Genomic DNA, 26,192 nt, shown 5'->3' with positions numbered 1-26,192 from the left:
AGGTGAGTTTCTGGTTTATTGTTTTTTTAGCTGGGGCCACACTATATGGGGGATTGGCTACTATGTGGGGCATATATGGGGGATTGGCTACTCTGTGTGGCACTATATGGGGGCATTGGCTACTCTGTGGGGCGCTATATGGGGGCATTGGCTACTCTGTGGGGCATATATGGGGGATTGGCTACTCTGTGGGGCATATATGGGGGATTGGCTACTATGTGGGGCACTATATGGGGGATTGGCTACTCTGTGGGACGCTATATGGGGGCATTGGCTACTATGTGGGGCACTATATGGGGGATTGGCTACTATGTGGGGCATATTTAAGGGCATTGGCTACTATGTGGGTCACTATATGGGGGCATTGGCTACTATGTGGGGCATATTTGGGGGCATTGGCTACTATGTGGGAACTATATGGGGGATTGGCTACTTTGTGGGGCATATATGGGGGCATTGGCTACTATGTGGGGCGCTATATGGGGGGATTGGCTACTATGTGGGAACTATATGGGGGATTGGCTACTTTTTGGGGCATATATGGGGGCATTGGATACTATGTGGGGCACTCTATGGGGGCATTGGATACTATGTGGGGCACTATATGGGGGGATTGGCTACTATGTGGGAACTATATGGGGGATTGGCTACTTTGTGGGGCATATATGGGGGCATTGACTACTATGTGGGGCACTCTATGGGGGCATTGGCTACTATGTGGGGCACTATATGGGGATTGGCTACTATGTGGGGCACTATATGGGGGGATTGGCTACTATGTGGGGTACTATATGGGGATTGGCTACTATGTGGGGCACTATATGGGGATTGGCTACTATGTGGGGCACTATATGGGGATTGGCTACTATGTGGGGCACTATATGGGGGCATAGGCTACTATGTGGGGCATATATGGGGGGATTGGCTACTATGTGGGGCACTATATGGGGGCATTGGCTACTATGTGGGGCACTATATGGGCATTGGCTACTATGTGGGGCACTATATGGGGGCATAGGCTACTATGTGGGGCACTATATGGGGGCATTGGCTACTATGTGGGGCACTATATGGGGGCATAGGCTACTATGTGGGGCACTATAATGGGGGATTGGATACTATATAGGGCATTTTTGGGAGGATGGGATACTGTATAGGGCACTATTCAGTCAGCAGCATGTGGTGACTGTAGGGGAGTGGCTATGGAGGGTTGCTATGGGGGCGTGGCTATGGAGGGTTGCTATGGGGGCGTGGCTATGGGGACCACGGCGCACATGTCCCTCTTTGCTTTTTGCAAAAGTTGGAAAGTATGCATCTATATAACTTTATGAAACCAATTGATTTGAAATAAAATGATTTTCACCGGAAAACCCCTTTAAAATGTATATACGCCTAATTTTTTTTTACTTTCCCCAATATATGTGTATAGAATATCTACAGACAAGCCCTACTATCCCTCACTCTCAATACTGAATTATTAGTATGACATTTGAGCAGTTCTTCGAGCCCTCCATTGGTTTAGTAACTATGCAGCTACGGACCCACTTCTCGCTCTCTGATTGGTAGTCGCGTCCCACGTGGTATGGAAACCCCTTCGATTCCGAATCTCGCCTACGTCACATCTGGCGCGACGTTCTCAGTCCCCTCAGTAAGTCGCTTCCGGTTCGGGCGGCCGTTTAGTGACGTCACGCCCGCTCAGGTCGGCGCTTTACTACCTTCCTGGATGTAGCTGAGGCTAACGGGGCTGCTGAACGTCTGTTGTGAGCGGTGAGTTTTCGGTTCGGCTACGGCGGGGGGTGTACTGCGCTGTGTATACCGGGGTGTGACGGTCTGTACTGCGCTATAGGGACCTCAGGACCTCAGAGTATGCTGCACTATAGGGCTTCACTGTCCCTGGCCTGTACGTATCGCTGTGTAACTAACCTTACAGCTCCATACTGCCCCTGGTCACGTGCCCTCAGGGCCACAGACTGTACTAGCACGTCACAGCAGCATTGCCCTGTGTGTAATGGTCACAGAGGAGTGTACTGGGTAACTGCATGTGTGGTGCAATGGAGCAGCCCTTTAAATGATGAAGTCTCGTTCTGCCCTGCCCCTGCTGCAAGATTACTAAATGAATGCATATGCAAAAATATAGAACTTGACGAGTCCTACAAGTATAACTATATTAGAGAATATCCCTTGGCTATGGAAGCATGTTAAAAGATCTAAGACAGGGTTTATTTCCCAGATGAATTCTTGTTAAGGAGAATGTGAAAAGATGATTTGCTCGAGCTTAAAGGGGTACTCCAGCGGGGGGGGGCACTTTTTTGCTGGGACCGGGGAGAAGGTGGCCGGCAACAGACTAGACAAAACGAGTCCTGGGACATTACATGGGTATGTTGTAGTGATGTCACCATACCAGAATCTTGAGTTCGATACCAATACTTGATTTTTTACTTCGATACTCGATACCAGTTCGATAACTCGAAAAAAAATAACCCCCCCCCCCCTTATAAGATCAGAACCCTCCTCTCCTGACATCCTCTGTGCTGTGACCTCTCCATAGATCAGCACCCTCCTCTCCTGACATCCTCTGTGCTGCTGTGACCTCTCCATAGATCAGCACACTCCTCTCCTGACATCCTCTGTGCTGCTGTGACCTCCCTATAAGATCAGCACCCTCCTCTCCTGACATTCTCTGTGCTGCTGTGACCTCTCCATAGATCAGCACCCTCCTCTCCTGACATCCTCTGTGCTGCTGTGACCTCCCTATAAGATCAGCACCCTCCTCATCTGACATTCTCTGTGCTGCTGTGACGCTGTGACCTCCCCTATAAGATCAGCCCCCTCCTCTCCTGACATCCTCTGTGCTGCTGTGACCTCTCCTATAAGATCAGCCCCCTCCTCTCCTGACATCCTCTGTGCTGCTGTGACCTCCCTAAAAGATCAGCACCCTCCTCTCCTGACATCCTCTGTGCTGCTGTGACCTCTCCTATAAGATCAGCCCCCTCCTCTCCTGACATCCTCTGTGCTGCTGTGACCTCTCCTATAAGATCAGCCCCCTCCTCTCCTGACATCCTCTGTGCTGCTGTGACCTCCCTATAAGATCAGCACCCTCCTCTCCTGACATTCTTTGTGCTGCTGTGACCTCCCCTATAAGATCAGCCCCCTCCTCTCCTGACATCCTCTGTGCAGCAGGGGACCAAACATTGTGTTTATTGGGGACAGCAGTGGGGGGGGGCGGGCAGTGGTGGATTATAATGTGGGCGGATTGACGGGGGGGGGGGGTCAGTAGTGGATTATAATTTGGGCGGATTGACGGGGGGGGGGGGGGGGGTCCAGGTTGGGTGAACAGCCCAGGGTACATTTAATCCGCCACTGGGTACAGACTACAACCCCCACACTGCAGGGAGATGGTGAAGGCTGCCAGGTCTGGACAGACAAGAGAGGGTTACTCTGCCTGGCAGATCAGTTCCTGTCAGAGGGCAGGGGTGTAAGGGCAGGGATGTGGGGGGCACACCAGAGGGCAGGGATGTGGGGGGCACACTAGAGGGCAGGGATGTGGGGGGCACACTAGAGGGCAGGGATGTGGGGGGCACACTAGAGGGCAGGGATGTGGGGGGCACACTAGAGGGCAGGGATGTGGGGGGCACACCAGAGGGCAGGGATGTGGGGGGCACACCAGAGGGCAGGGATGTTTGCAATGTCTGCACACATCCCCTGCTCTCACTCACTGCGGTACCACTCAAAGCATGAGGCTTGTCAAAGCAGAGGGGAGGGGGGGATTTGTAAAGGGAGTTTAAGGTGGAACAGACAGCCTGAACCTCGGCCAGCAGGAAGATTAAAGGGGTTGTCCGGCGATAAAAAATTATTCACAGAATAACACACATTACAAAGTTATACAACTTTGTAATGTATGTTATGTCTGTGAATGGCCCCCTTCCCCATGTTTCCCCCCACCCACGCTAGACCCGGAAGTAATAATAATAATAGTAATAATAATTGTTTACAGTTTTATTAAAACACTATTAAAAGTTAAGTTTTAAGCCGCCAAGGAAACCTAGGTACAATGGGACTTTGTCTCTTAGTAATTGACAGGTAATGTATAGCGCACCACACTTCCGGGTACACGGGTGGGGGTGGTGGGACACGGGGAAGGGGGCCATTCACAGACATAACATACATTACAAAGTTGTATAACTTTGTAATGTGTGTTATTCTGTGAATAATTTTTTATCGCCGGACAACCCCTTTAACCTTTGCTACTGGCCGAGATTCAGGCTGTCTGTTCCACCTTAAATAAGCTCCCTTTACAAATCCCCCTCCCCTCAGCTCCGGGAAGCTCCCAGCTGTCAGGCCTCCGTTCCTCCGTGCATATTCATGTGTGCACACTCAGGCCGGTCAGGAAGCGCAGCCACCGAGAGTGTGCACACATGAATATGCATAGGAACAGCGCCGCAGATGGACCGAGAGCTAACCGGCATCAGAGCCTCACCAACCTCCCACTGAGAAGCGCAGCCCTAGACGCAGCTCCTCACACCGGCTGCATTCCAGGAGGGACAGGAGGCTGAGGTGTGACAGGCTGCGGGTCATTAGCAGTGGGGGTCTGTTACACATAGTAGCCGACCCCCACTGCTTCTGGAGAGGCTCAGGATGGGTCAGATGCCGCTGTTTTTGTTTGACAGCTGCATTGAAGTGCTTAAAGGGAACCTGTCACCCCCCGTGCCGGGGTGACAGGCTCCCGACCCCCCGTTAGAGACCCCTATACTTACCTCATCCCGCCGGGTCCCGCTTCTGGATTCGGTCGGGTCCCGGAGATCTCAGCCGCTGCAGCCGGGCGCGCGCGCTGACAGATGAGTCCAACGCTCATAGAGAATGACGGAGCGCTGGACTCTCCCGTCATTCTCTATGAGCGTTGGACTCATCTCTCAGCGCGCGCGCCCGGCTGCAGCGGCTGAGATCTCAGGGACCCGACCGAATCCAGAAGCGGGACCCGGCGGGATGAGGTAAGTATAGGGGTCTCTAACGGGGGGTCGGGAGCCTGTCACCCCGGTACGGGGGGTGACAGGTTCCCTTTAACCTCTTAAGGACCCATGTCGTACCGGTACGTCATGGATCACTGTCACTTAAGGACCCATGACGTATCGGTACGCGGGTCCTTTAAGAGGGCGCCGCGGCCGGCCGGGTCCCGATCGGGGGAGATAGCCTGCTATAATACATAGCAGGCCATCTCTCCCTGTCGGCATGGAGGGTTGTTAACCCCCCCCCATGCCGACGATCGCCGCTATTGGCTGATCAGCCCATAGCGGCGATCAGAACCTTTCCGGGCCATCGGTGGCCCGATCACCCGGAAAAAAATGGCGGTCGGTGCTGTCCGAGGACGGCACCGACCGCCATTACTGTAAAAAGTAATGGTGGTCACGGTACCACCGTCCCGATCGCCGTTCACGGCGATCAAAGTCCCCACAAGTAATAAATACCTGCTCCGGACCCCTCAGCTAGGTAGCTGAGGGGTCCGGAGCAGGTATTTGTACATTACTCACCTGTCCCGGGGTCCTGATCGGCGTCTTCCGGTCCTCGTGTTCTCCTTCGTTCTTCGGCTTCTACCGTGACGTCCCGATCGGCTTTTTCCGGCTCCAGCGTCGTCTTTTTTCGTATTTTTCCGGCTCCAGCGTCGTCTTTTTTCTGATCTTGCGCTCTGCTGCCCCCTAGCGGCTGATAAGTGTAATACACGTATCAGCCACTATAGGGATGTTCAGAATGTAGTAAATTTTTTTTTTTCCCAATCTTTTTTTTTTTTCTATTTTCCGCACCCTATCGCCGCTGAGTGTTGATCAGCATCGCACGAAAGTGCGCTGCTAATCAGCAACTCCTCCTTTTTGGCGTAGGGTGTTTTTTTCTATATCCTACTGCCACGGTCTGCTGATAAGTGCCGCACATAAGTGCGGCATTTATCAGCAACACCATTTTTGGCGTAGGTTTTTTTTTTATACTTACTGTAAAAAAACACTACATTACACCACACTACACTACATTGAATAAAGTTTGACACTACACCACTACATACCCCATATACCAATCCCTGTATAAAAGTGGCCCCTGGCGTGTTTTCGGTATCGGACGCATATGTTATTATTGCCTCCGACACTGAAACAGCCAGTGAGGATGAATGGGGGGATCCTTCGTTCCTCCATTCATCCTCATCATCCGGTGACGTGTCTGGGGGTAGCGTAGCGTACGCTGCCCCCCAGACACGTCTTTTCCGCCAGTACCGTCCCAATAAGAGATCACGGTATGGCGTGAAATTCTACAAACTCTGTGACCGTACCTCAGTGTACACTTACAGATTTAGGGTACGTGCACACTGCGGAATGGCGAAGGATAACCCTTTGTGCATTCCGCAGCTGGCACCCGCTGGCGGACTGATGTGGGCGCATGTCTCCACCCGTGTCATAGACTCCATTCTATGCACAGGCGTATTCCATCGTCCGTCCAAAGAATGAACACGTTGGACGGAGAGCGGAATCCGCCCGTGCATAGAATGGAGTCTATGACACGGACGGAGAGGCGCGCCTGCATCAGTCCGCCGGTGGGTGCCAGCTGCGGAATGCACAAAGGGTTATCCTTCGCCATTCCGCAGTGTGCACGTACTCTTAGAGTGTATGAAGGAAGGGACAGCCGAATCCAGCCCCCAGATGCCTCCTCCCCCCCCCCCCCCCCCAATCCTCGGAGTTAGTGGGGAGATAGTTTGGGAACTGATCTTCCCACTGCTGGATAAAGGTTACCACCTGTACGGGGATAACTTTTATACCAGCACCCCCTCTTCTGGTCCCTCGCTGCCCGAGCTACTGTAGCTTGCGGCACGATCCGAAAATATCAGAAGCCGTAATAGCGCCCTAATATTTAGCAGCCATGCAGCGGACCCAGCGCTTCTGGATATGAAGGACCCCGTATCGCACCAGGAAAACATTTTCCAGGTGACGTCCCCCACACTGGAAAACAGGAGACCCCAGAAGAAGTGCAGAGTGTGGCGTAACAGGGGGATCAGGAAGGACAACATTTTCCAGTGTGACGCCTGTCCTGATCACCCCGGCCTCTGCATACTGGATCGCTTTATACTTTACCTATCCTCTTCTTTGGTGCAGCGGTGGAACGCAAGGCCCGTAATCAAGATGGCGGCGCCCGGCCGTGCGGCACTGAAGCAGAGGATAGGTAAAGTATAAAGATACACACTGCAAATACAGTCTGTATCTTCATGAAGTCTATCTATGAAGATACAGACTGCCTTTGCAGTCTGTATCTTTATACTTTACCCGATTCTCTGTTCCCTGGCTGTTCCGGCGGCGGCGCCATCTTGATGACGTCACGCTGGAACGCACCGCTGGAACGCAAGTGACGTCATCAAGATGGCGGCGCCCACCGGAACAACCAGAGAACAGAGGATCAGGTAAAGTATAAAGATACAGACTGCAAATGCAGTCTGTATCTTCATGAATAGACTTAGGGAGAGATATACTTTCATAATAGGGACAGTTACATTTAGGTGATTGGTTCTCTTTAAGGCCATTTCAGGCCCGGTCCTTAAGGGGTTAATTAGCCGGCGCGGCAACGGGACCTGCGCCGGCTAATAGAGGCACTGCCCGGCGGGACCCCGCTCTGAACACCCCCCGCGGCACCATGACGTACCAGGTACGTCATGGGTCGCTAAGGGGTTAAAGGGATCTTCCGGTGAAAATAATTTTTTTTCAAATCAATTGGTTTCCTAAAGTTATATAAATTTGTAATTTACTTCTATTTAAAAATCTCCAGTCTTCCAGTAGTTATCAGTTGCTGTATGTCCTGCAGGAAGTGGTGTGTTCTTTCCAGTCTGACACAGTGCTCTCTGCTGCCACCTCTGTCCATGTCAGGAACTGTCCAAATGCCCATAGAAAACGTCTCCTGCTCTGGACAGTTCCTGACATGGACAGAGGTGGCATCAGAGAGCACTGTGTCAGACTGGAAAGAACACACCACTTCCTGCAGGACATAAAGCAGCTGATAACTACTGGAACACTGGAGATTTTTAAATAGAAGTAAATTACACATCTATATAACTTTATGAAACCAATTGATTTGAAAGAAAATGATTTTCACCGGAAAACCCCTTTAAAATGTATATACGCCTAATTTTTTTTACTTTCCCCAATATATGTGTATAGAATATCTACAGACAAGCCCTACTATCCCTCACTCAATACTGAATTATTAGTATGACATTTGAGCAGTTCTTCGAGCCCTCCATTGGTTTAGTAACTATGCAGCTACGGACCCACTTCTCGCTCTCTGATTGGTAGTCGCGTCCCACGTGGTATGGAAACCCCTTCGATTCCGAATCTCGCCTACGTCACATCTGGCGCGACGTTCTCAGTCCCCTCAGTAAGTCGCTTCCGGTTCGGGCGGCCGTTTAGTGACGTCACGTCCGCTCAGGTCGGCGCTTTCCTGGATGTAGCTGAGGCTAACGGGGCTGCTGAACGTCTGTTGTGAGCGGTGAGTTTTCGGTGCGGCTACGGCGGGGGGTGTACTGCGCTGTGTATACCGGGGTGTGACGGTCTGTACTGCGCTATAGGGACCTCAGGACCTCAGAGTATGCTGCACTATAGGGCTTCACTGTCCCTGGCCTGTACGTATCGCTGTGTAACTAACCTTACAGCTCCATACTGCCCCTGGTCACGTGCCCTCAGGGCCACAGACTGTACTAGCACGTCACAGCAGCATTGCCCTGTGTGTAATGGTCACAGAGGAGTGTACTGGGTAACTGCATGTGTGGTGCAATGGAGCAGCCCTTTAAATGATGAAGTCTCGTTCTGCCCTGCCCCTGCTGCTTATGCTGACCCCCATCTTTCCTTTGCATCTTTCTCTGTGATATGCAAATGGCCAGGGGGTCTGTAATGTCCCGTGCCCCTGGTGTGTGGCGGCTGCGTCCCGTGCCCCTGGTGTGTGGCGGCTGCGTCCCGTGCCCCTGGTGTGCGCTGTGTGGCGGCTGCGTCCCGTGCCCCTGGTGTGCGCTGTGTGGCGGCTGCGTCCCGTGCCCCTGGTGTGCGCTGTGTGGCGGCTGTGTCCCGTGCCCCTGGTGTGCGCTGTGTGGCGGCTGCGTCCCGTGCCCCTGGTGTGCGCTGTGTGGCGGCTGTGTCTCGTGCCCCTGGTGTGCGCTGTGTGGCGGCTGCGTCCCGTGCCCCTGGTGTGCGCTGTGTGGCGGCTGTGTCCCGTGCCCCTGGTGTGCGCTGTGTGGCGGCTGCGTCCCGTGCCCCTGGTGTGCGCTGTGTGGCGGCTGTGTCTCGTGCCCCCATTATATAGTATCCATGGTGTCACTGTGCTGCTGTGTAGTATACTGCACCCTTTGTGTTATTCCCTGCTATACAGTATGCTTCCCCCATTGCTCCTCTCGTGCTGATGGAGATTGTGGATGTGGCAGACGCCTAGTTTGCAGTAGTCGTTGTCTTTGTTTCTTTTGATTGCATTGGCATTCAGCCACTGCCATTCTGCTGCTTCCTCCAGTTTTATTGTAACCAGTCACACTCACTGCTGAGAGAATAACAGAAACCACATCAATGGAGCAGAGAAGGAATCAATCCCCAGCCATTATACATCTTTTTTGGTTTAAAGTGTTCCTGTCCTTTGGAAGAACTTTTGACTTGTCATAGAGACCTGTCAAAAGTTTTGATGTGTCTGGGTCTGACTGTTCAGATCGTTTAGATCATGAAAATGAGCTGGGAGAAGACTGTGCTAAGCGCAGTCCTTTCCTGGTTGTGTGTCACGTGAATCAGGCTCCTAATGTAAGTCTATGGAGCCCGACTTTCACTGACACAGCGGGGAGTGGACCTTGCAGCAGCATGGTCCTTTCCCCGCTCGTTCTCATGATCAGTATGGATCTGAACACTCAGACCCGGACCCATCAAAACTTTTGATGTGTTTTTTTCCTTTCTTTTAAAGGACAGGTACACTTTAACATGTTAGCATTTAAAGGGGTTGCCCAGCGAAAATCTTTTTCTTTCAAATCAGCTGATGTCAGAAAGTTATATTGACTTGTAACTTCTATTAAAAAAATCTCAAGTCTTCCCATACTTATTAGCTGCTGTATGTCATGCAGGAAATGCTCTTTTATTTTCAGTCTGACACAGTGCTATCTGCTGACATCTCTGGCCGAGACAGGAACTGTGTCTCGGTTTTATATGAATCCCAATAGAAAACCTCTCCTGCTCTGGACAGTTCCTGTCTCGGCCAGAGATGTCAGCAGAGAGCACTGTGTCAGACTGAAAATAAAACAACATTTCCTGCAGGACATACAGCAGCTAATAAGTATGGGAATACTTGAGATTTTTTAATAGAATCTGTATAACTGTCTGACACCAGTTGATTTGAAAGAAAAAGATTTTCGCTGGACAACCCCTTTAAACAGTTGTGCAGACAAGTCAAAAGTTTTGATTGGTCGGGTTCTCAGCACCAATCTCTATATCTGGCTGGTAGAAGTGCAGAGCAGCACACTTCACGTTCTGGCCTGGCGCTCAGTCTGTCTTATTGATCAGAGCTTACAGTAACTATTGGTAGGTAACACATACTTGGCATCTCTATTATTGCTGGTGTGTTTTTTTTTTTCTCACAGTATTTAACAAAATAAAATGTCGGACAGCGAGGACAGTAACTTCTCTGAGGAGGAGAGTGATAGGAGCAGTGAGGCCGAGGAGGTGGAGGACAATGAGGTGAGTTGTCCGCTTAGTTTTATGTGTCCCTTATACTCTGTGATCCCTACCATTCAGGACTATACATAAAACAATACATAATATAGAACCTTAAAAAAGAGGCTTATTGGGGAAAAAATTATTGATGACATTCTCAGTATAATCATCAGTATTGCTATTGTTGGATGCTGACACCTGGCACCCTGCAGTTATGGTGCCAGCATACACGGTGAAGTAGACATTCATGTACACTTTGTAGGGTTATAGGTTACTGCAGCGGTACGTCCATTCACTTTAGTGCTCTGCAGTACCTCACCTTGGCCACTAGTGTGCACTGTTTCACTGTGTGTGCCAGTGCCCCTTTAAGGATCTATAATTGTGGACATCACTGAGTCCTCCGCAGGTCATAAGTGATGTCCATTCCTCTCTCATAACAGGTCACAAGCTCCCTTGAAGTTACGCCTGGGCTTTTCAGGGATCTTAGGGTCCTATTCCACGGAGCGGCCGATTATCGCTCAATGGAATAGAGACGACGATCGTTTATGTTCAAACCTAAGGTCATCGGGCACCGACTGTGCATCGCTGCGTGGAATAGCGATGTGCAGTGGGCGACCGATGATTTCACAAGCACTATGCTTTACCTAAGCATGTTGCAGGTCTTCTCTTGCCCTCATTCTTCCTCCCGGTCCCGTGCGCAGCAGCAGCCTGTCTTAGGTGACAGAATGCTCAGCCAATTACTGGCCAGGACCGCCGCGGCCATTGATTGCCTGAGCAGTCTGTCAGCTCTGACAGGCCGCACTGAAGCTGCTGCTGCGCGCGGACTGGGAATAAGAAGGAGCGCAGGAGAAGACCTGCAACATGTTGAGGTTAAGTATGGTGTTTAAACTAGGCCTGCAGCCCTCGCTAAACACTTATCGGGCCATGTAATAGGCCCAGTAAATGTGCGCCGATCTAGTGTTTAGGTAATCTCATAAAAACCCTACAGAAAAACTGAGTTTTTCATTGAGTCTCCAGGAGCAGTCTCCTCCTTCCCAAACCTTTCTACAGCGGCTGAGGTGCTGGATGCTAGATAAAGCTATAGACTTATATCTTCCCTGTATTACCTTTAGGAAGCAGATGAGAGGGCCAGTCCAGCTGGGAGCGAAAAGGGAGAAGAAGCAGAGGAAGAGGAGGTAGAAGAAGATGAGGATGAATATGACGAAGAGGAAGAAGAGGAGGATGATGACGACCGTCCAAGAAAGAAGCCAAGACATGGGGGATTTATCTTGGATGAAGCCGGTAAGCTGTCTATGTCCAGTGCCCGGAGCTCGACCCGTCCGTCCAGGAGACTGATCACTGACTAGACTTGTTTCTTCTCTGCAGATGTCGACGATGAGTATGAAGACGAAGATCAGTGGGAAGATGGAGCAGAAGACATTTTGGAGAAAGGTACTTTCTGGGACATTTTGTGCAGCTGTGTGCTGCCCTGCATTATCACTATGTGCACACTTGTATATGCTGAATGTGGTATACATAGGCAGAGCGGTGCTTGTATATTCATGGGTTAGACTGACTGCCACACGAGTGACTGGAGGGCCTGTAAACTCTCTTCCTTTATGACCTATGTATCATAGGAAGGATGCCTGATGTGAAAATCCTGGTAGATTTATTGCCTTACCGTTCATCTAATGCTTATGATAATTTACATTAAAGTGACTCTGGTCTGGGGCCACTTTACACATTATATTAGAGAATTTCCAAAATAGCAGTTCCCTAATGTCAGAATGGCTACAGGTGGGAATCTATAGTAAACCATCAGGGGGAATCCAATCCGTGCTTGGTTTATTGCTGCCTCTACTCTCTCTGGTATAAAGGGGTTGTCCAGCGAAAATCTTTTTCTTTCAAATCAAGTCAAAAAGTGTCATAGATTTGACAGCCCCCACGAAAACACAGTGGATTGCCAAAGTCCATCAGATCTGCAGACTTGAAGAAATGACGAATCTACTCGCAAGGAAACAATACGTATTCCAAAAAACCTGGGCACCATGGCTTCTGTTTAGGAGTTCCCATACAACAACTACATAACTAAGTGACTTAGCCCCTTGGTCCCTCTTAGCCTGGGTCACTACTATTCATCTGTATTACACAACTTAACAATACAGCAGCACAAGTCCACTTCACTCCCCCTCCTACCCCCCCACCCCCTCTTCCCATTTCTTCCCTAGTGTCTATACCTTTGTCTATGCCTCTCCCTCCCCTTCACCCCCCCCCCCCCCCATTTCTTGTCTCAGTTTATTCGATTAGTTAATGGCTCTATAAGATGGTCTACTCATTTGGTCATCAGACAGTAGATCGTACTATAACGAGGTTAAATTGATACATGGACAGTACCAGGAATCGAGAGCTGCCTCCAGAACCATCAACGAGAAGTGATATACACCAGATACAATGACAATGATAAGTCACCTCTCGTCAATTCCTAGCACTACCCGGCTAACCACCTGATACACGACCTGACGTCTTCAGGTCTTAACTTGAATTTTCCTGGAATATATAAACCTCTACACACTCTTGCTCTTTTTACTGTTTGTTTACCCGACAACTTTGTTAACCTTTTGATATGAAAACTAAAATAAAGAATTGATAAAAAAAAGTCATAGATTTGTTATTTACTTCTATTAAAAAATCCCAAGTCTTCCCATACTTATCAGCTGCTGTATGTCCTGCAGGACATGTTTTATTTTCAGTCTGACACAGTGCTCTCTGCTGACATCTCTGGCCAAGACAGGAACTGTCCAGAGCAGGAGAGGTTTTTAATGGGGATTTATATAAAACCGAGACAGATCTCGGCCAGAGATGTCAGCAGAGAGCGCTGTGTCAGACTGAAAATAAAACATTTCCTGCAGGATGTACAGCAGCTGATAAGTATGGGAAGACCTGAGATTTTTTAATAGAAGTAATCTACAAATCTATATAACTTTTTGACACCAGTTTATTTGAAAGAAAAAGACTTTTGCTGGACAACCCCTTTAACTTGGTTTGGTCTCCCTAGCTCCCATTGTCTTTCTCAGGGGCTGCTAGGGGGGATTGTATGTTCAACTACTGGACCCACAAGTTGTCATGTAAATCATGTGCCAGATAGAGCACAGGCTTCTATAATCTAACATTGGCAGAGCCACCAAGCTGAGCTTGGATTCCTCATAGGTTAGTATTAGACTGGAACTTGCTGTGGCCCCATTGGATGATTGATATGGTTTCTTGCCCCATTGTGATTGATTCCTGGGGAACCTTTGTGTGGGGAGTGTTTCTTGGATGCGCTGGTCAGGGCTATAGAGACTGTTGCTTTTTTACTTTTTATTTTCTATATGTTAGACCTATATCACTCAGTTTATCTTCTAATTCCTTGCATGCCTTCTCTCAGTGTCTGGTAATGATTCTTTCTATTCTTGTGTGTTGTGCTGTTGTAGTGTATGCATTGTGACATATCCTCCCTTCATTGTGCTTGTGCTGGAATCGGACAGCATAGTAAAGTGCATTCATCCCACCCAGCAAAGGCGACAGAGGCACCCGGGCATTGAGTGCATTTCAGTTAGCTTCAGTCATGTTTTCAGCTTTCATTTGCTCTCAAATAATTTATGACCACCTAGCGGGCACAGTTACTCTAGGACCCCCTTCTCCCCCGTCCCTTAGTATGGCAAGGCCACCATGGGGGCCAGTGACGTCAGCACGTCACTGGTAGCAATACCAGGGCAGATTGGTGACCGGATTATATCCAACCCTGACATAGGTATCTACGCTCATTGATTATATTGGTCCATGGACCCTGTCCCTACGCACTATGGCTACCATTTAGTCAGTGCAGGGACCCAGCCTATTGACAAAAAGAATGGAAACACTTTTTATTGTCATTACACTATAGAGGTCTCGCCTGTGCTGCATTATGGGAAATTAGACTATTCTCTAACATTTGACTCAGGTTGTTCAGCTTTTTTTTTTCTTTTTCAGTTAGTTTTTATTTTAGCCCCTTAACGGCAGATAAATGCTCAGGTTTTTGTTGGGGTTCTCCTATAGCAGCCTTGTTCCTGTATGTGAGATTAGTGACTGTGTGCTCCGTCTTATCACCTGTGGTGCCGGTCACTGTGTGTGACAGAGCTGTGTGAGGTTCTCTGTGTAGTCAGTGGGTGTTGTATGCTCAGCAGGACGGCCTCCTCCTCGCCCCCTTACATTACTATGGAGGATAGTTACACAGAACCACCAGTGCAGTAGTAGTGATTGCCAATGGTCCTAACTAGAACCTGACCTTACTATAGGCTGCATTGTTTCTGTTTGCACGTCATACTATTTTATTGGAAATGTTCCTCACTGTTTTGCTTCCATCCCTCCTCACATTGTTTTTCCGCCTCACTGACTCGCTTCCATGCTGCAGCTTTTGCCACATATTTTAATTTCTCCCTTTCCCCCGTTTCCGGTCCTCCATCTCCGCCCCGTGGTTGATTTTGCCGCTATGTTTTGCTCCATTGTGTCTTGGCTTCATCATCGGTCACAGCAGAACAAATTGAAGGTAAGCAGTCACGCCATGTTCACCAACCATTTTAGTGTGTATAGTTACTGATAGTCCACAGACAGAAGGAAAGGAAACTTGGGGAAGGGAAAAACTAGACAAAAAACACCTGAGTTATATTATCATTGATAGGTGCCAAGTTATCAGATATTCTGGCTTATTGGGCATTTATAAAAAATATAAGTGTACTGATAGGAAGGGATATCTGAATCCACTGTCAAAAACTATGTTCACCTTCGCAAACTGATTTTTTTTTTTTCTTAAAAAAAATTGTCTACACGTCTAAAATGACAAATGAAATAACAATAGATCTTGATTAAAATTTCTATTTTGTTATCTATTTGTATCCATGGTAACAGACTACGAACAAACCCTGTGTAGTCTAAACCTGCAGTAATGGTTTAATGTATGTAAACATAAAATTAGGAACAGATTGGAGACGGGAGTACGCAGCCTGTTGCATATTCTGATGAGAATAAATGCTCATTTGGCTAGTGTCATTTGAACATGTGTTCATTCAGTCTAATGTCCATTAGGTCTTATATTATCAGATATTGCAGAAGTAGAGAAACCTAAGAAAAAAGGCCCAACATTAAATCTACGCAGGTTCAGTGATGTGAATGAGCGTGGCTGTTTCCAGTGCCCCCATTTATATTGTATGGAGAGAGACAGAACATGCTGATCCTGCTCCCTGCATCAGAATAGGGCTATGGGGTCTCTTGGTTATTGATGGTGGTGGAGGTCGATGTTATGACAATGAGTCATAACAGGACGTCATAGGTTTTCATATTGGCTTGTCTTTGGAAGGTGAACACAGTTTAGCTATGGGCACGTTGTATTGGCCTTGATTTTACAGTCAGTCTCTTCCTGCAGCTTCTAATATCGACAATGTCGTTCTGGATGAGGATCGATCTGGTGCCAGACGTCTCCAGAATCTATGGAGGTGAGGAGGTGTTTTTTTGGGGGGGTTTTAGCATGGCTCAGTGGTTCTCTACCAATATTATATGTTGTTCTCAAAATGTGCAAATTAACTTTCTCCACAGAGATCAGAGAGAAGAGGAGCTGGGAGAATATTACATGAAAAAATACGCCAAGTCCTCTGTGGGGGAGCAGTGAGTCCAGGATTTTTTCTATTACACATTTAGCAACAATCTGCCCTGTCTATGTGTGGTTCTCTAATTCTGACCTCTCTTTCCTTAGTATATATGGCGGCTCCGATGAACTGTCGGATGACATCACCCAGCAGCAGTTACTTCCCGGTGTCAAGTAAGCCACACAATCCCCTTCTAATCCTGTATGTTTTCTATATTTATTATGTATGCCAACAGTCTCCATCTTTAGTATATCCCCTGACAGCCTTTGATTGTCAGGACAGTCTGGGAGTTGTAGTCTGGCAGCATATAAGAAAGCACTGATCTTCACAGTGGCCTGTAGAAGTGATCAGTTTTGGATTCGCTAATGGTACTTCTCTTTCCTATTCCAGGGATCCCAATTTGTGGACGGTGAAATGTAAGGTGAGTCTTACAAAAGGTTTCTCACTGCTGCGAATCCACATTCAGTTGCTGGATTGTTGCAGTTTTATTGCAAGTGTCTTGCAGTCTAGCCCTAAGCAGTTAGGAGGTATATGTAAATTTAATTAGGATCTGACTTTAGGACCCACTTCAATCAGGCAAAAAAAAAAAAAACTGTGAAGTTTAAAAAAAAAAAAAAAAAAAAAAAGTCCATATAAGTCATGGTGCGTATTGCATTCGTCACTGGCTCTATTATAGGAAATATTAATAGCGTTTTCCAGGGATAATTGACACAGGATAAGCTATCAATAGCTGACCGGCTGGTGCCAATACCAGGCACTCCCATCAATCAGCTATTTTGCCTTGTCAAGGCTTCCCCAGTGGGGGAAAAAAATAAAAATAAACACTTGTGACTGTCTGAACAGCAATAAGAAAACTAAAAATTTCTGTTCCATTAAATAGCTGCATCCTAAAGGGGCTTATAAGTTTTAGACATAATCTATATGGGACATGTGTGCATTATTGTTTCAAACACTTGTTTTTCCGTGCAGATCGGAGAGGAACGCGCCACCGCCATTGCTCTGATGAGGAAATTCATTGCATACCAGTTCACAGATGCAGTAAGTAACAATCCTGAGTGCATTACATTCATCAGTTCATCACTGCTATAAGATTAGTTACCAACTTCTTCTGGATCACACAACTTACCAGGCCATATTTTACATTGTTTAGTTGACTTAATTTTCTGTTCTGGATTGATTTGTTTTATGGCAGCACCTCGTAGAATCACATCCCTTTTAGAGCCACAATCACATGCCCTTGCGCGCTTTCTCATATTTCCTTTCAGTCTTCACTAACTGTTGTCTTCGTCTTTGTACTCAGCCACTTCAGATTAAATCTGTGGTCGCACCAGAACATGTCAAGGGCTACATCTACGTGGAGGCGTACAAACAGACTCATGTCAAACAAGCCATTGAAGGAGTGGGTAACCTGCGCATGGGTTACTGGAACCAACAGATGGTGCCCATCAAAGAAATGACTGACGTCCTAAAGGTGGTAAAAGAAGTCACAAACCTCAAACCAAAGTCTTGGGTACGGCTCAAGAGGGGTATCTACAAGGACGACATTGCTCAGGTATGTAAGAAGATAGAACTGAACACATTTACCAAAGTCCAGAAAGCAGCATGGTCAAGTTCAGACTTGGTTGTCCTCATCTTGTGTGTGGAATTGCAGTTCAGCTTCAGTATTCACTTAATTGTAACTGAGCTGCAAAACCTACGCCCAAACTGAGTACAGGCGATGTGCTGTTTCTTGAGAAAGCAGCCATGTTTTTCTAAGCCTGGATAACCCCTTTCAGTGCCCTAACAAAGCTTATAGGGCAGTGTGATCCCCAAGTTATTTAGCTGTCATAAATTCTTCCCTTTTGTCTTATGGGATTTTGAGATAACTTAGTGTGGTATTCCTTTCTTCTTCAAGTAAAGTTGAGTACCTTGTCTTTTTCTAGGTGGATTATGTTGAGCCTAGTCAGAATACCATCTCCCTCAAAATGATTCCCAGAATCGACTATGATCGGATCAAGGCACGAATGAGCCAGGTAAGTGGGTGTAAATGCTGCAGACTTAGTCATACCTGAAATTACCTGTACACCAGTGCATTGACAGCTGTGCCCAGTGCTACAATATTTCCTATTGCTGCGTTTGCCTTTTCTTTCATGCTATCCTTTCTCTTCAATACTCCTACCATTATACTCTCTCCTGTCCAAAATATAGAAAGATTGGTCCGCCAAGAGAAAGAGGTTCCGCAGACCCCCACAGAGGCTTTTTGATACGGAAAAGATTAGGTAACGACTTACACCAACACGAGGGGTTGTTTATTATTCTTGTGCGTGTTATATTCTCTTGTACTAACAAGGATCTGCCCATCTGCACAGATCCCTTGGAGGAGATGTTTCATCAGACGGAGACTTTCTCATCTTTGAAGGTAACCGTTACAGTCGCAAAGGATTCCTCTTCAAGAGCTTTGCCATGTCTGCTGTGGTAAGTAACCTGAACCAAACTCCTTTTATGTGTTTGATGTAGAAGACAGTATGTTTATTGGTGTATTACATGGACACTTCATGTCTGCAGATCACAGAAGGAGTGAAGCCGACTCTCTCTGAATTAGAAAAGTTTGAAGATCAGCCGGAAGGAGTTGATTTGGAGGTGGTAACAGAGTCCACAGGTAAGGTTTTATAATAGGATAAATTATGCTGCAGGATACCCATTTAGTATATCATCTAGCCACAAGATATTTTGTAAGTTTGATTATTGGGCCCCTTACCATTGCGACCCCATTAGGCTCTTTTATTAAAGTTTAAGAGAAGCAGCAACATGCATGCTTGATTTAAACTGCATTCAGACTTGGAGGTCCCTGTTCTAGTCATGGGGGTCCCATTGATCATACTCCTATTCCTTTTATCACTTATAGAATAAGTGATAATTTGGGAAACCCATTTAAAACTAGTTGAAGTGCCATATTTTATCCACGTGTATATTAATTCTGCACTCGTGCTCATCCCAGTCCTGACTACATTAAAGGGGTTATCCAGTGCTACAAAAACATGGTAGATGTCAGAAATCGGTTTTCTCTGACTTTCTTAGAAGAATTCTTTAGCTGTACAGTCACTAAGGTAACATGGTAGCGTAACTCCAGGGGTTATCCAGTGAAAATCTTTTTCTTTTTTATTTAAAAATCTCTTCCCATACTTATCAGCTGCTGTATGCCCTGCAGGAAATATTGTTTTCTTTTCTGTCTGACACAGTGCTCTCTGTTGCCACCTCTGTCCATGTCAGGAACTGTTCAGAGCAGTAGCAAATTTCCATAGAAAATCTCTCCTGTTCTGGACAGTTCCTGACATGGACAGAGGTGGCAGCAGAGAGCGCTGTCAGGCTGGAAAGAATACACCCCTTCCTGCAAGACATACAGCAGCTGATAAGTATGGGAAGACTTGAGATTTTTAATAGAAGTAAATTACAAATCTATATAACCTATTCTGAAACCAGTTCATTTGAAAGAAAAATATTTTTGCTTGATAACCTCTTGGAGAAGATTTTTTTTTATTGGCATTATAAAGATCATTTAACACTTACTTTGTTGAGTGTTGATTATGTTGGCCACAAAAACATCTTCCACACTCTGATTTGTCCCATTTTGTTACAGGGAAGGAACGTGAACACAGTCTGCAGCCTGGAGACAATGTGGAAGTGTGTGAAGGAGAGTTGATAAACCTTCAGGGTAAAATTCTCAGCGTGGATGGAAACAAGATCACTATCCTGCCCAAGCATGAGGACCTTAAGGTGACTTTCTTTTTAAGAGCCCATATCTTCATGAGGCCCGGGAACTCCTAGTGCTATATACTGTCAGTTCTCCTGTGTACTTACTAGATACTAAAATCATGATTTCCAAATGCATTCTCTGATCCTATAACTTAAGGGACATTTGCAAGTATAACTTTCTTGTTCATCTACTATAGGACATGTTAGAGTTTCCAGCTAATGAGTTGAGGAAGTACTTCCGTATGGGAGACCACGTCAAAGTCATCGCTGGACGCTATGAGGGTGACACAGGTCTGGTTGTTCGGGTTGAAGAAAACTTTGTCATCCTCTTTTCTGATCTTACCATGCACGAGGTGAGGGTCTTTCCACCCATATTATGTTCTTTTAAAGTTTTAAATATCTTATGAATTTTGCTCCCTTGTGTCTAGTTTTGTTTGTATATGTGACTTTGCTGATTTTCATTCATTGTTGTCTTTTCACTTTCTGTTAAACCTCCTTAAATGTTTTCTTGCCTCCTATTATAGTTAAAGGTTTTGCCTCGAGACTTGCAGCTTTGTTCAGAAACTGCTTCAGGAGTGGATGTTGGTGGACAGCATGAATGGGGGGAGCTGGTGCAGCTGGACCCACAGACTGTGGGAGTTATTGTTCGTCTGGAGAGGGAGACCTTCCAGGTGAGTTTTTCAGATTGAAAAATCTACATTGACCTTAAAGGGGTTATCCAGTGCTACAAAAACATGGCCACTTTCTTCCAAAGACAGCACCACTCTTGTCTTCAGTTTGGGTGGGATTTTACAATTCAGTTCCATTGAAGTGAATGGAGCTTAATTGCAAACCACACCTGAACTGAAGACAAGAGTGGTGCTGTCTGTGTAGTAAAGTGGCCATGTTTTTGTAGGGCTGGATAACCCCTTTAATAGTAGTGAAAAAGGTTCCACAGCCACGTGTTTTCATGCCAGTGTGTGACCACTCCACATACTTTAACATAGTTTTGCATTTCTTTATGTATCATAGTTTATATTTGACATTTTCTCTTCCTTTTTGAAGGTGTTGAACATGCATGGTAAGGTGGTCACGGTCAGACACCAAGCTGTCAACAGGAAGAAGGACAATCGCTTTGCTGTGGCTCTAGACTCAGAGGAGAATAATATTCATGTCAAAGATATAGTCAAAGTCATTGATGGACCCCATTCGGTGAGGAAGATTAATACTCTTGTTTTTCTCTTTATTATTATTTTTTTTATGACTTCCAGTAGCTCTTTCCACAACATATCAGAGCTTTACACGTCCTTTGCCTCTTCATTCAATGTTTTAGGGCCGTGAAGGTGAGATCCGTCATTTATTCCGGAACTACGCCTTCCTTCACTGTAAAAAGCTGGTGGAGAACGGAGGCATGTTTGTCTGCAAAACGCGTTACCTGGTCCTAGCTGGAGGCTCTAAGGTACAAATTGTTCAGTACGGTTACCTGAGTATCGCTTCTTGTGTCTGAATGATTGCTACCTCTGCTTTTCTTCTCCCCCCACAGCCTAGAGATGTGACAAACTTCACCATCGGGGGATTTGCTCCAATGAGCCCGCGAATCAACAGCCCGGCTCATCCGAGTGGAGGAGGTAGGGATCTAATGTGAATTGGTTCTAGGTAGTTCTGAAATGAAGCTTATATCCTACTCACTGTATTATAGAAAGTGTTTCATCACTTATGTTGCCCTATCTCAGCAGGCCAGAGAGGCGGTATGGCAGGCGGAGGAGGCCCAGGCAGAGGAAGAGGCCGCAGGGACAACGATCTCATTGGTCAGACTGTACGAATTTCACAAGGTCCCTACAAGGGTAAGTAACATTAAACACACCCTATGTTTAATACTTCTGCTATGATTTGTTCATGACATGGAGCATGTGTTAGTTTAGTGATGGGGAACCTTCGGTCCTCCAGCTGTTGCAAAACTACAATCCCTGTCATGCCTAGACAGCTAAAGCTTTAGCTGTCCAGGCATGATTGGAACTGTAGTTTTGCAACAGCTGGAGGACCGAAGGTTCCCCATCCTTGTGTTAGATCATCTTATAGTAGTGAGTGGTCACCACAATGTCTTCTCTTTCCAGGCTATATTGGAGTTGTCAAAGACGCCACAGAATCTACTGCGCGTGTTGAACTTCATTCCACTTGTCAGACCATCTCTGTGGACAGACAGCGTCTCACCACTGTGTTAGTAATCTTTTTGTTCCTTCTAAATGGGGACCTGCATCTATCATAGCGAATTTAACTAGTGCAAGGAATCCAAAAGTCTTAGTTACAGGTGTCAAGGAGAATATGGGCTCCTAGAATTATTATCTCAATGTCACCTGTCACTTCTCACAGTAACTTAAGCTCCAACAATACTGCTTTCCATGTATATCTGTTGCAGGGAGACCCCCTATAAAACTTATATTGTCAGCAAATCCCAATCAATTAATATTAATGTGTATGGACACTGCGATTTGAAAGAAAAACTTTTGGCCTGGGGATGTTTAAAAGTTTGCAATGTCTTCTGGGTCAGGGTGTTAGGGTGTTCAGACCCCAACCAAAGGCTTAAATGAGCTGTGAGAAGCATGGGGCTGAACATGCCCCTCCAAACTCTATGCCACATGACTGACACCCAATGTAAGGGACCATCCTGATCACATGCACAGAGCCCGCACCTCTTTCCCACTCGTTTTAAGTGATCGGTTGGGGTCGGAAAACACACTCTCTAACTTTGATCCCTTTATGTTAGTAACGTTAGTACATAGGCTTACAAAGCAACAAGGAGCCTTGTCATGGCTTGTGTACGTTGGCCAATATAGCTGTTATCCAAATAGTTATCCCTCCCAATACAAGCACACATAAATGTACATGCTGGAGCCTCCTCCTCTGGTGGTTGCCTATCTCCCTGAAAATATAAAGCCCTTTGATCTGAAATATGTCAGATAACTCTTCCTTTCTTTACAGTGGTGCTCGTCGCCCTGGAGGAATGACCTCCACGCATGCCAGGACACCCATTTATGGTTCGCAGACCCCAATGTATACTACAGGATCTAGGACGCCAATGTATGGCTCACAGACGCCGGTTCACGATGGTATGTGGGTCATGGTGTATGCTTCCAAGTTTCCAGCCTTACCTGAATGCAGTTCTATTGAGTCATAAAATGTTTTTTTTTTTTCTTTCTTGTTAAACAGGAAGCAGAACACCTTATTATGGGTCTCAAACACCTGTACACGATGGAAGCCGAACTCCAGCTCAAAGTGGGGCCTGGGACCCCAACAACCCAAATACCCCTTCAAGGTTGTAATTTGTGTATTCCTGGCTGACAGAGCTCTGCTCACCCCTACAATCCCTTCTCAGACCACCCTATAGATGCTATTCTAGTATTTTAACGCTTAATTGGTATTCACAGGGCGGATGAAGAGTACGATTACAGATATGATGATGAACCATCTCCATCACCACAAGGTTACGGAGGAACGCCAAATCCACAAACTCCAGGGTACCCTGATGTACCGTCTCCGCAGGTCAATGCACCATATCACCCACAGACACCGGGAACGCCTGCAATGTGAGTCCCATGGGTCACATGGGTTTATTCTTCCTACAAATCATATGGCACAGAGTTGTATACCTGATATATTATGGAGTTACATTTTAATCAGATATACACCTATATATATATATATTTCAGTTCTGACTGAATAGAGATGTGATTCTTGACAGGTACAACACAGACCAATTCTCACCCTACGCAGCTCCATCTCCGCAAGGCTCCTACCAGCCTAGTCCGAGTCCACAGAGCTACCATCAAGTTGCTCCAAGTCCTGTTGGTTACCAGAACACACACTCGCCAGCCAGTTACCATCCGACGCCATCACCCATGGCTTACCAGGTAAGTGCCCATCTTTTCCTTTATTGTATATGTTTATGGGTAGAAATGTTCACCAGTGTTCTGATTTCCTTTCTTCCAGGCCAGTCCAAGCCCCAGTCCCATGGGTTACAGTCCGATGACCCCTGGGGCACCTTCTCCAGGCGGCTACAACCCTCACACGCCGGGCTCCTCTATAGAACAGATCTCCAGTGACTGGGTTACTACAGACATTCAAGTGAAAGTGAGAGACACCTTCCAGGACAATCAGGTCATAGGACAGACTGGAATCATTCGTAGCGTCACTGTAAGTCCAGTCTCTGTATGTCACCAATGTTGCTACTAAAAATAACATTGCAGTCATTCTAATCCACAGGTATGAAATTCGTGGCCCTCTACCTGTTGAAATGCTACAGTTCCAATCATGCCTGGACAGCCAAAGCTTTAGCTGTCTGGGCTTGATGGGAATTGTAGTTTTACAACAGCTGGAGTTTGACTCCCCTGCTCTAAACCTTCTGTAAGTCACAAATGCACTTTCCATTGCTCAATGTCTAAAAAGTTATTTCTTGTTTGCAGGGTGGACTGTGCTCGGTTTTGTTACAGGACAGTGATAAAGTGATCAGTATCTCCGGAGAACACTTGGAACCTGTCACCCCCACCAAAAATAGCAGAGTAAGAAAAAATATATGTACTACCACCGTACAGTATTTTAGTGGTCAACTGGAAATCCATGCATTTGTCAACTGCAAACTTGTGGAGTAACGCTTACATTGTGAAAGTTCTTTGACAGTCTTCTATGTGTCCATAGTAAATATATGTGTGTGTGTATATATATAGGAGTGTATGTACATGTGTGTAAATAATAATAAGTTTATGTATATATAGATTTGATATGAGTCTTGGCAATGCTTTGCTGCATGATGACAAGCGCCAATCTAAAACCAGGACTTGTCTTTTGAGTTTTTACACAGCTCAGTCAATTGAAGGCAGGGCCCACCAGTTTACACAGGGTGATGTACAGCCAGTAATAAAGATGATTGTAATGACCTTAGTACATGGGTCTCCAAACTGCAGCCCTCCAGCTGTTGTAATACTACAATTCCCATCATGCCTGGACAGCCAAATCCCAAGCTTTAGCTGTCCAGACATGATGGGAATTGTGGTTCTGCGACAGCTGGAGGGCTGCAGTTTGGAGACCCATGCCTTAGTAGATGCTATTAATGTTTGCTGAGGGTCTGACTGTTTTTAGAATGAAGTGGCGGCAGTGATATAAAAGGGTCATGCCACTGTGACTCCTTTATCAGCTCTCCTGTCAGGCTGTATCATGTCTGACGTCTGTCCCTCATATCTTTTACAGGTTAAAGTCATTTTAGGAGAAGATCGCGAGGCGATGGGCATCCTCCTCAATATAGACAATGAAGATGGAATTGTGCGTATGGATTTGGACAACCATCTTAATATCCTCAACCTCCACTTCTTAGGAAAGCTTGAGTCGTGAAGCTGTGCAGCGCTGTGTCCAACAACAGGGCCTCCATTTTATTTTCTGCCATCGCCTAAGATTAACCCTTTATGCAAGGGCAGTGTTCACACCTGGTGTTCACTGGGGGGAGTTTCTAGGAACAGATCTGAATATAGAAATGATGCAGATGTCTTTTTCTTATTATCACGAACTACATTCAGGGCCCGAGACAGCCGGCACCCTGTGTGGAATAGGTCTTGAGGGTTTGCTGAAGTCGTCTCCGCACACTTTATTTCATAACTTCTCTTTCAACACATTGGCCCTTCAGAAGTGTTTTTATTTTTAATGTTGTCTTATGGTTGAACAGATAGTGATATTTTCTCTGGTGCAAGTTCCACTGTGTAATATTTATATGGTGCATTCAATAAACCAGGAGAGCGGTGTCTGAATGTGATCTATATGTGGTGAACAACACGGACGGCAATTCCCTCCAATGCTCATCTGATATATTGTGATGATGTATGCCATTACCTCTGCACTATACACTACTTAGCCATCACACACTGCACCTCAACCCTTATTCTGTTAGTCACATCCTGTACTGTATATGATTGCTGTAGTGCATATACAGTACAGTAGTAGTACAGACAGTGCACCACCATCTCCCATCCTGTACAGTACTGTATAAGACTGCTGGAGTGCATCTACAGTACAGTAGTAGTACAGTCGGTGCACCACCATCTCCCATCCAGTACTGTATAAGACTGCTGGAGTGCATATACAGTACAGTAGTAGTGCAGTCAGTGCA

At 46.5% G+C, this 26,192-nt stretch overlaps 1 protein-coding gene and 1 long non-coding RNA gene across 8 annotated transcripts in view; one reads left to right on the top strand and one right to left on the bottom strand.

Moving 5' to 3' along the window:
- Positions 1 to 1,726, bottom strand: part of LOC138766230 (uncharacterized) — a 41,705-nt gene extending 39,979 nt beyond the window's left edge. For all 3 annotated transcript variants that reach the window (XR_011358706.1, XR_011358708.1, XR_011358707.1), the window contains exon 1: positions 1,542 to 1,726. This is a non-coding gene — a long non-coding RNA (uncharacterized lncRNA). The remainder of the gene's footprint in view (positions 1 to 1,541) is intronic.
- SUPT5H (SPT5 homolog, DSIF elongation factor subunit) lies at positions 1,642 to 25,827 on the top strand. Of its 5 annotated transcripts, none has more exons than XM_069943648.1 (30): positions 1,642 to 1,767; positions 10,622 to 10,718; positions 11,807 to 11,975; positions 12,060 to 12,125; positions 15,223 to 15,237; positions 16,111 to 16,180; positions 16,281 to 16,349; positions 16,438 to 16,503; positions 16,721 to 16,751; positions 17,300 to 17,368; positions 17,631 to 17,882; positions 18,253 to 18,342; positions 18,518 to 18,588; positions 18,679 to 18,784; positions 18,875 to 18,968; positions 19,947 to 20,083; positions 20,260 to 20,415; positions 20,587 to 20,733; positions 21,107 to 21,253; positions 21,375 to 21,500; positions 21,585 to 21,669; positions 21,775 to 21,885; positions 22,156 to 22,258; positions 23,021 to 23,148; positions 23,249 to 23,354; positions 23,467 to 23,625; positions 23,781 to 23,949; positions 24,029 to 24,232; positions 24,502 to 24,597; positions 25,283 to 25,827. In XM_069943648.1, the coding sequence occupies exons 2-30, from the start codon at positions 10,638 to 10,640 to the stop codon at positions 25,421 to 25,423; spliced, it is 3,264 nt and encodes a 1,087-aa protein (XP_069799749.1). In that variant the 5' UTR covers positions 1,642 to 1,767; positions 10,622 to 10,637; the 3' UTR covers positions 25,424 to 25,827. The 5 variants fall into 5 exon arrangements, with proteins under 5 accessions (XP_069799749.1, XP_069799753.1, XP_069799750.1 ...); XM_069943652.1 differs by lacking the exon at positions 1,642 to 1,767 and adding an exon at positions 8,401 to 8,508 and having other exon boundaries at positions 15,226 to 15,237; positions 21,778 to 21,885; XM_069943649.1 differs by lacking the exon at positions 1,642 to 1,767 and adding an exon at positions 8,401 to 8,508 and having other exon boundaries at positions 15,226 to 15,237.
- Positions 25,828 to 26,192: the final 365 nt, after the last annotated feature.

Source organism: Dendropsophus ebraccatus, chromosome 10, assembly GCF_027789765.1.
Source record: "Dendropsophus ebraccatus isolate aDenEbr1 chromosome 10, aDenEbr1.pat, whole genome shotgun sequence".
NCBI classification, from domain to species: Eukaryota; Metazoa; Chordata; class Amphibia; order Anura; family Hylidae; genus Dendropsophus; species Dendropsophus ebraccatus.
The sequence above is the reverse complement of the archived record's forward strand: the minus strand, read 5'-3'. Positions and strand labels throughout refer to the sequence as shown.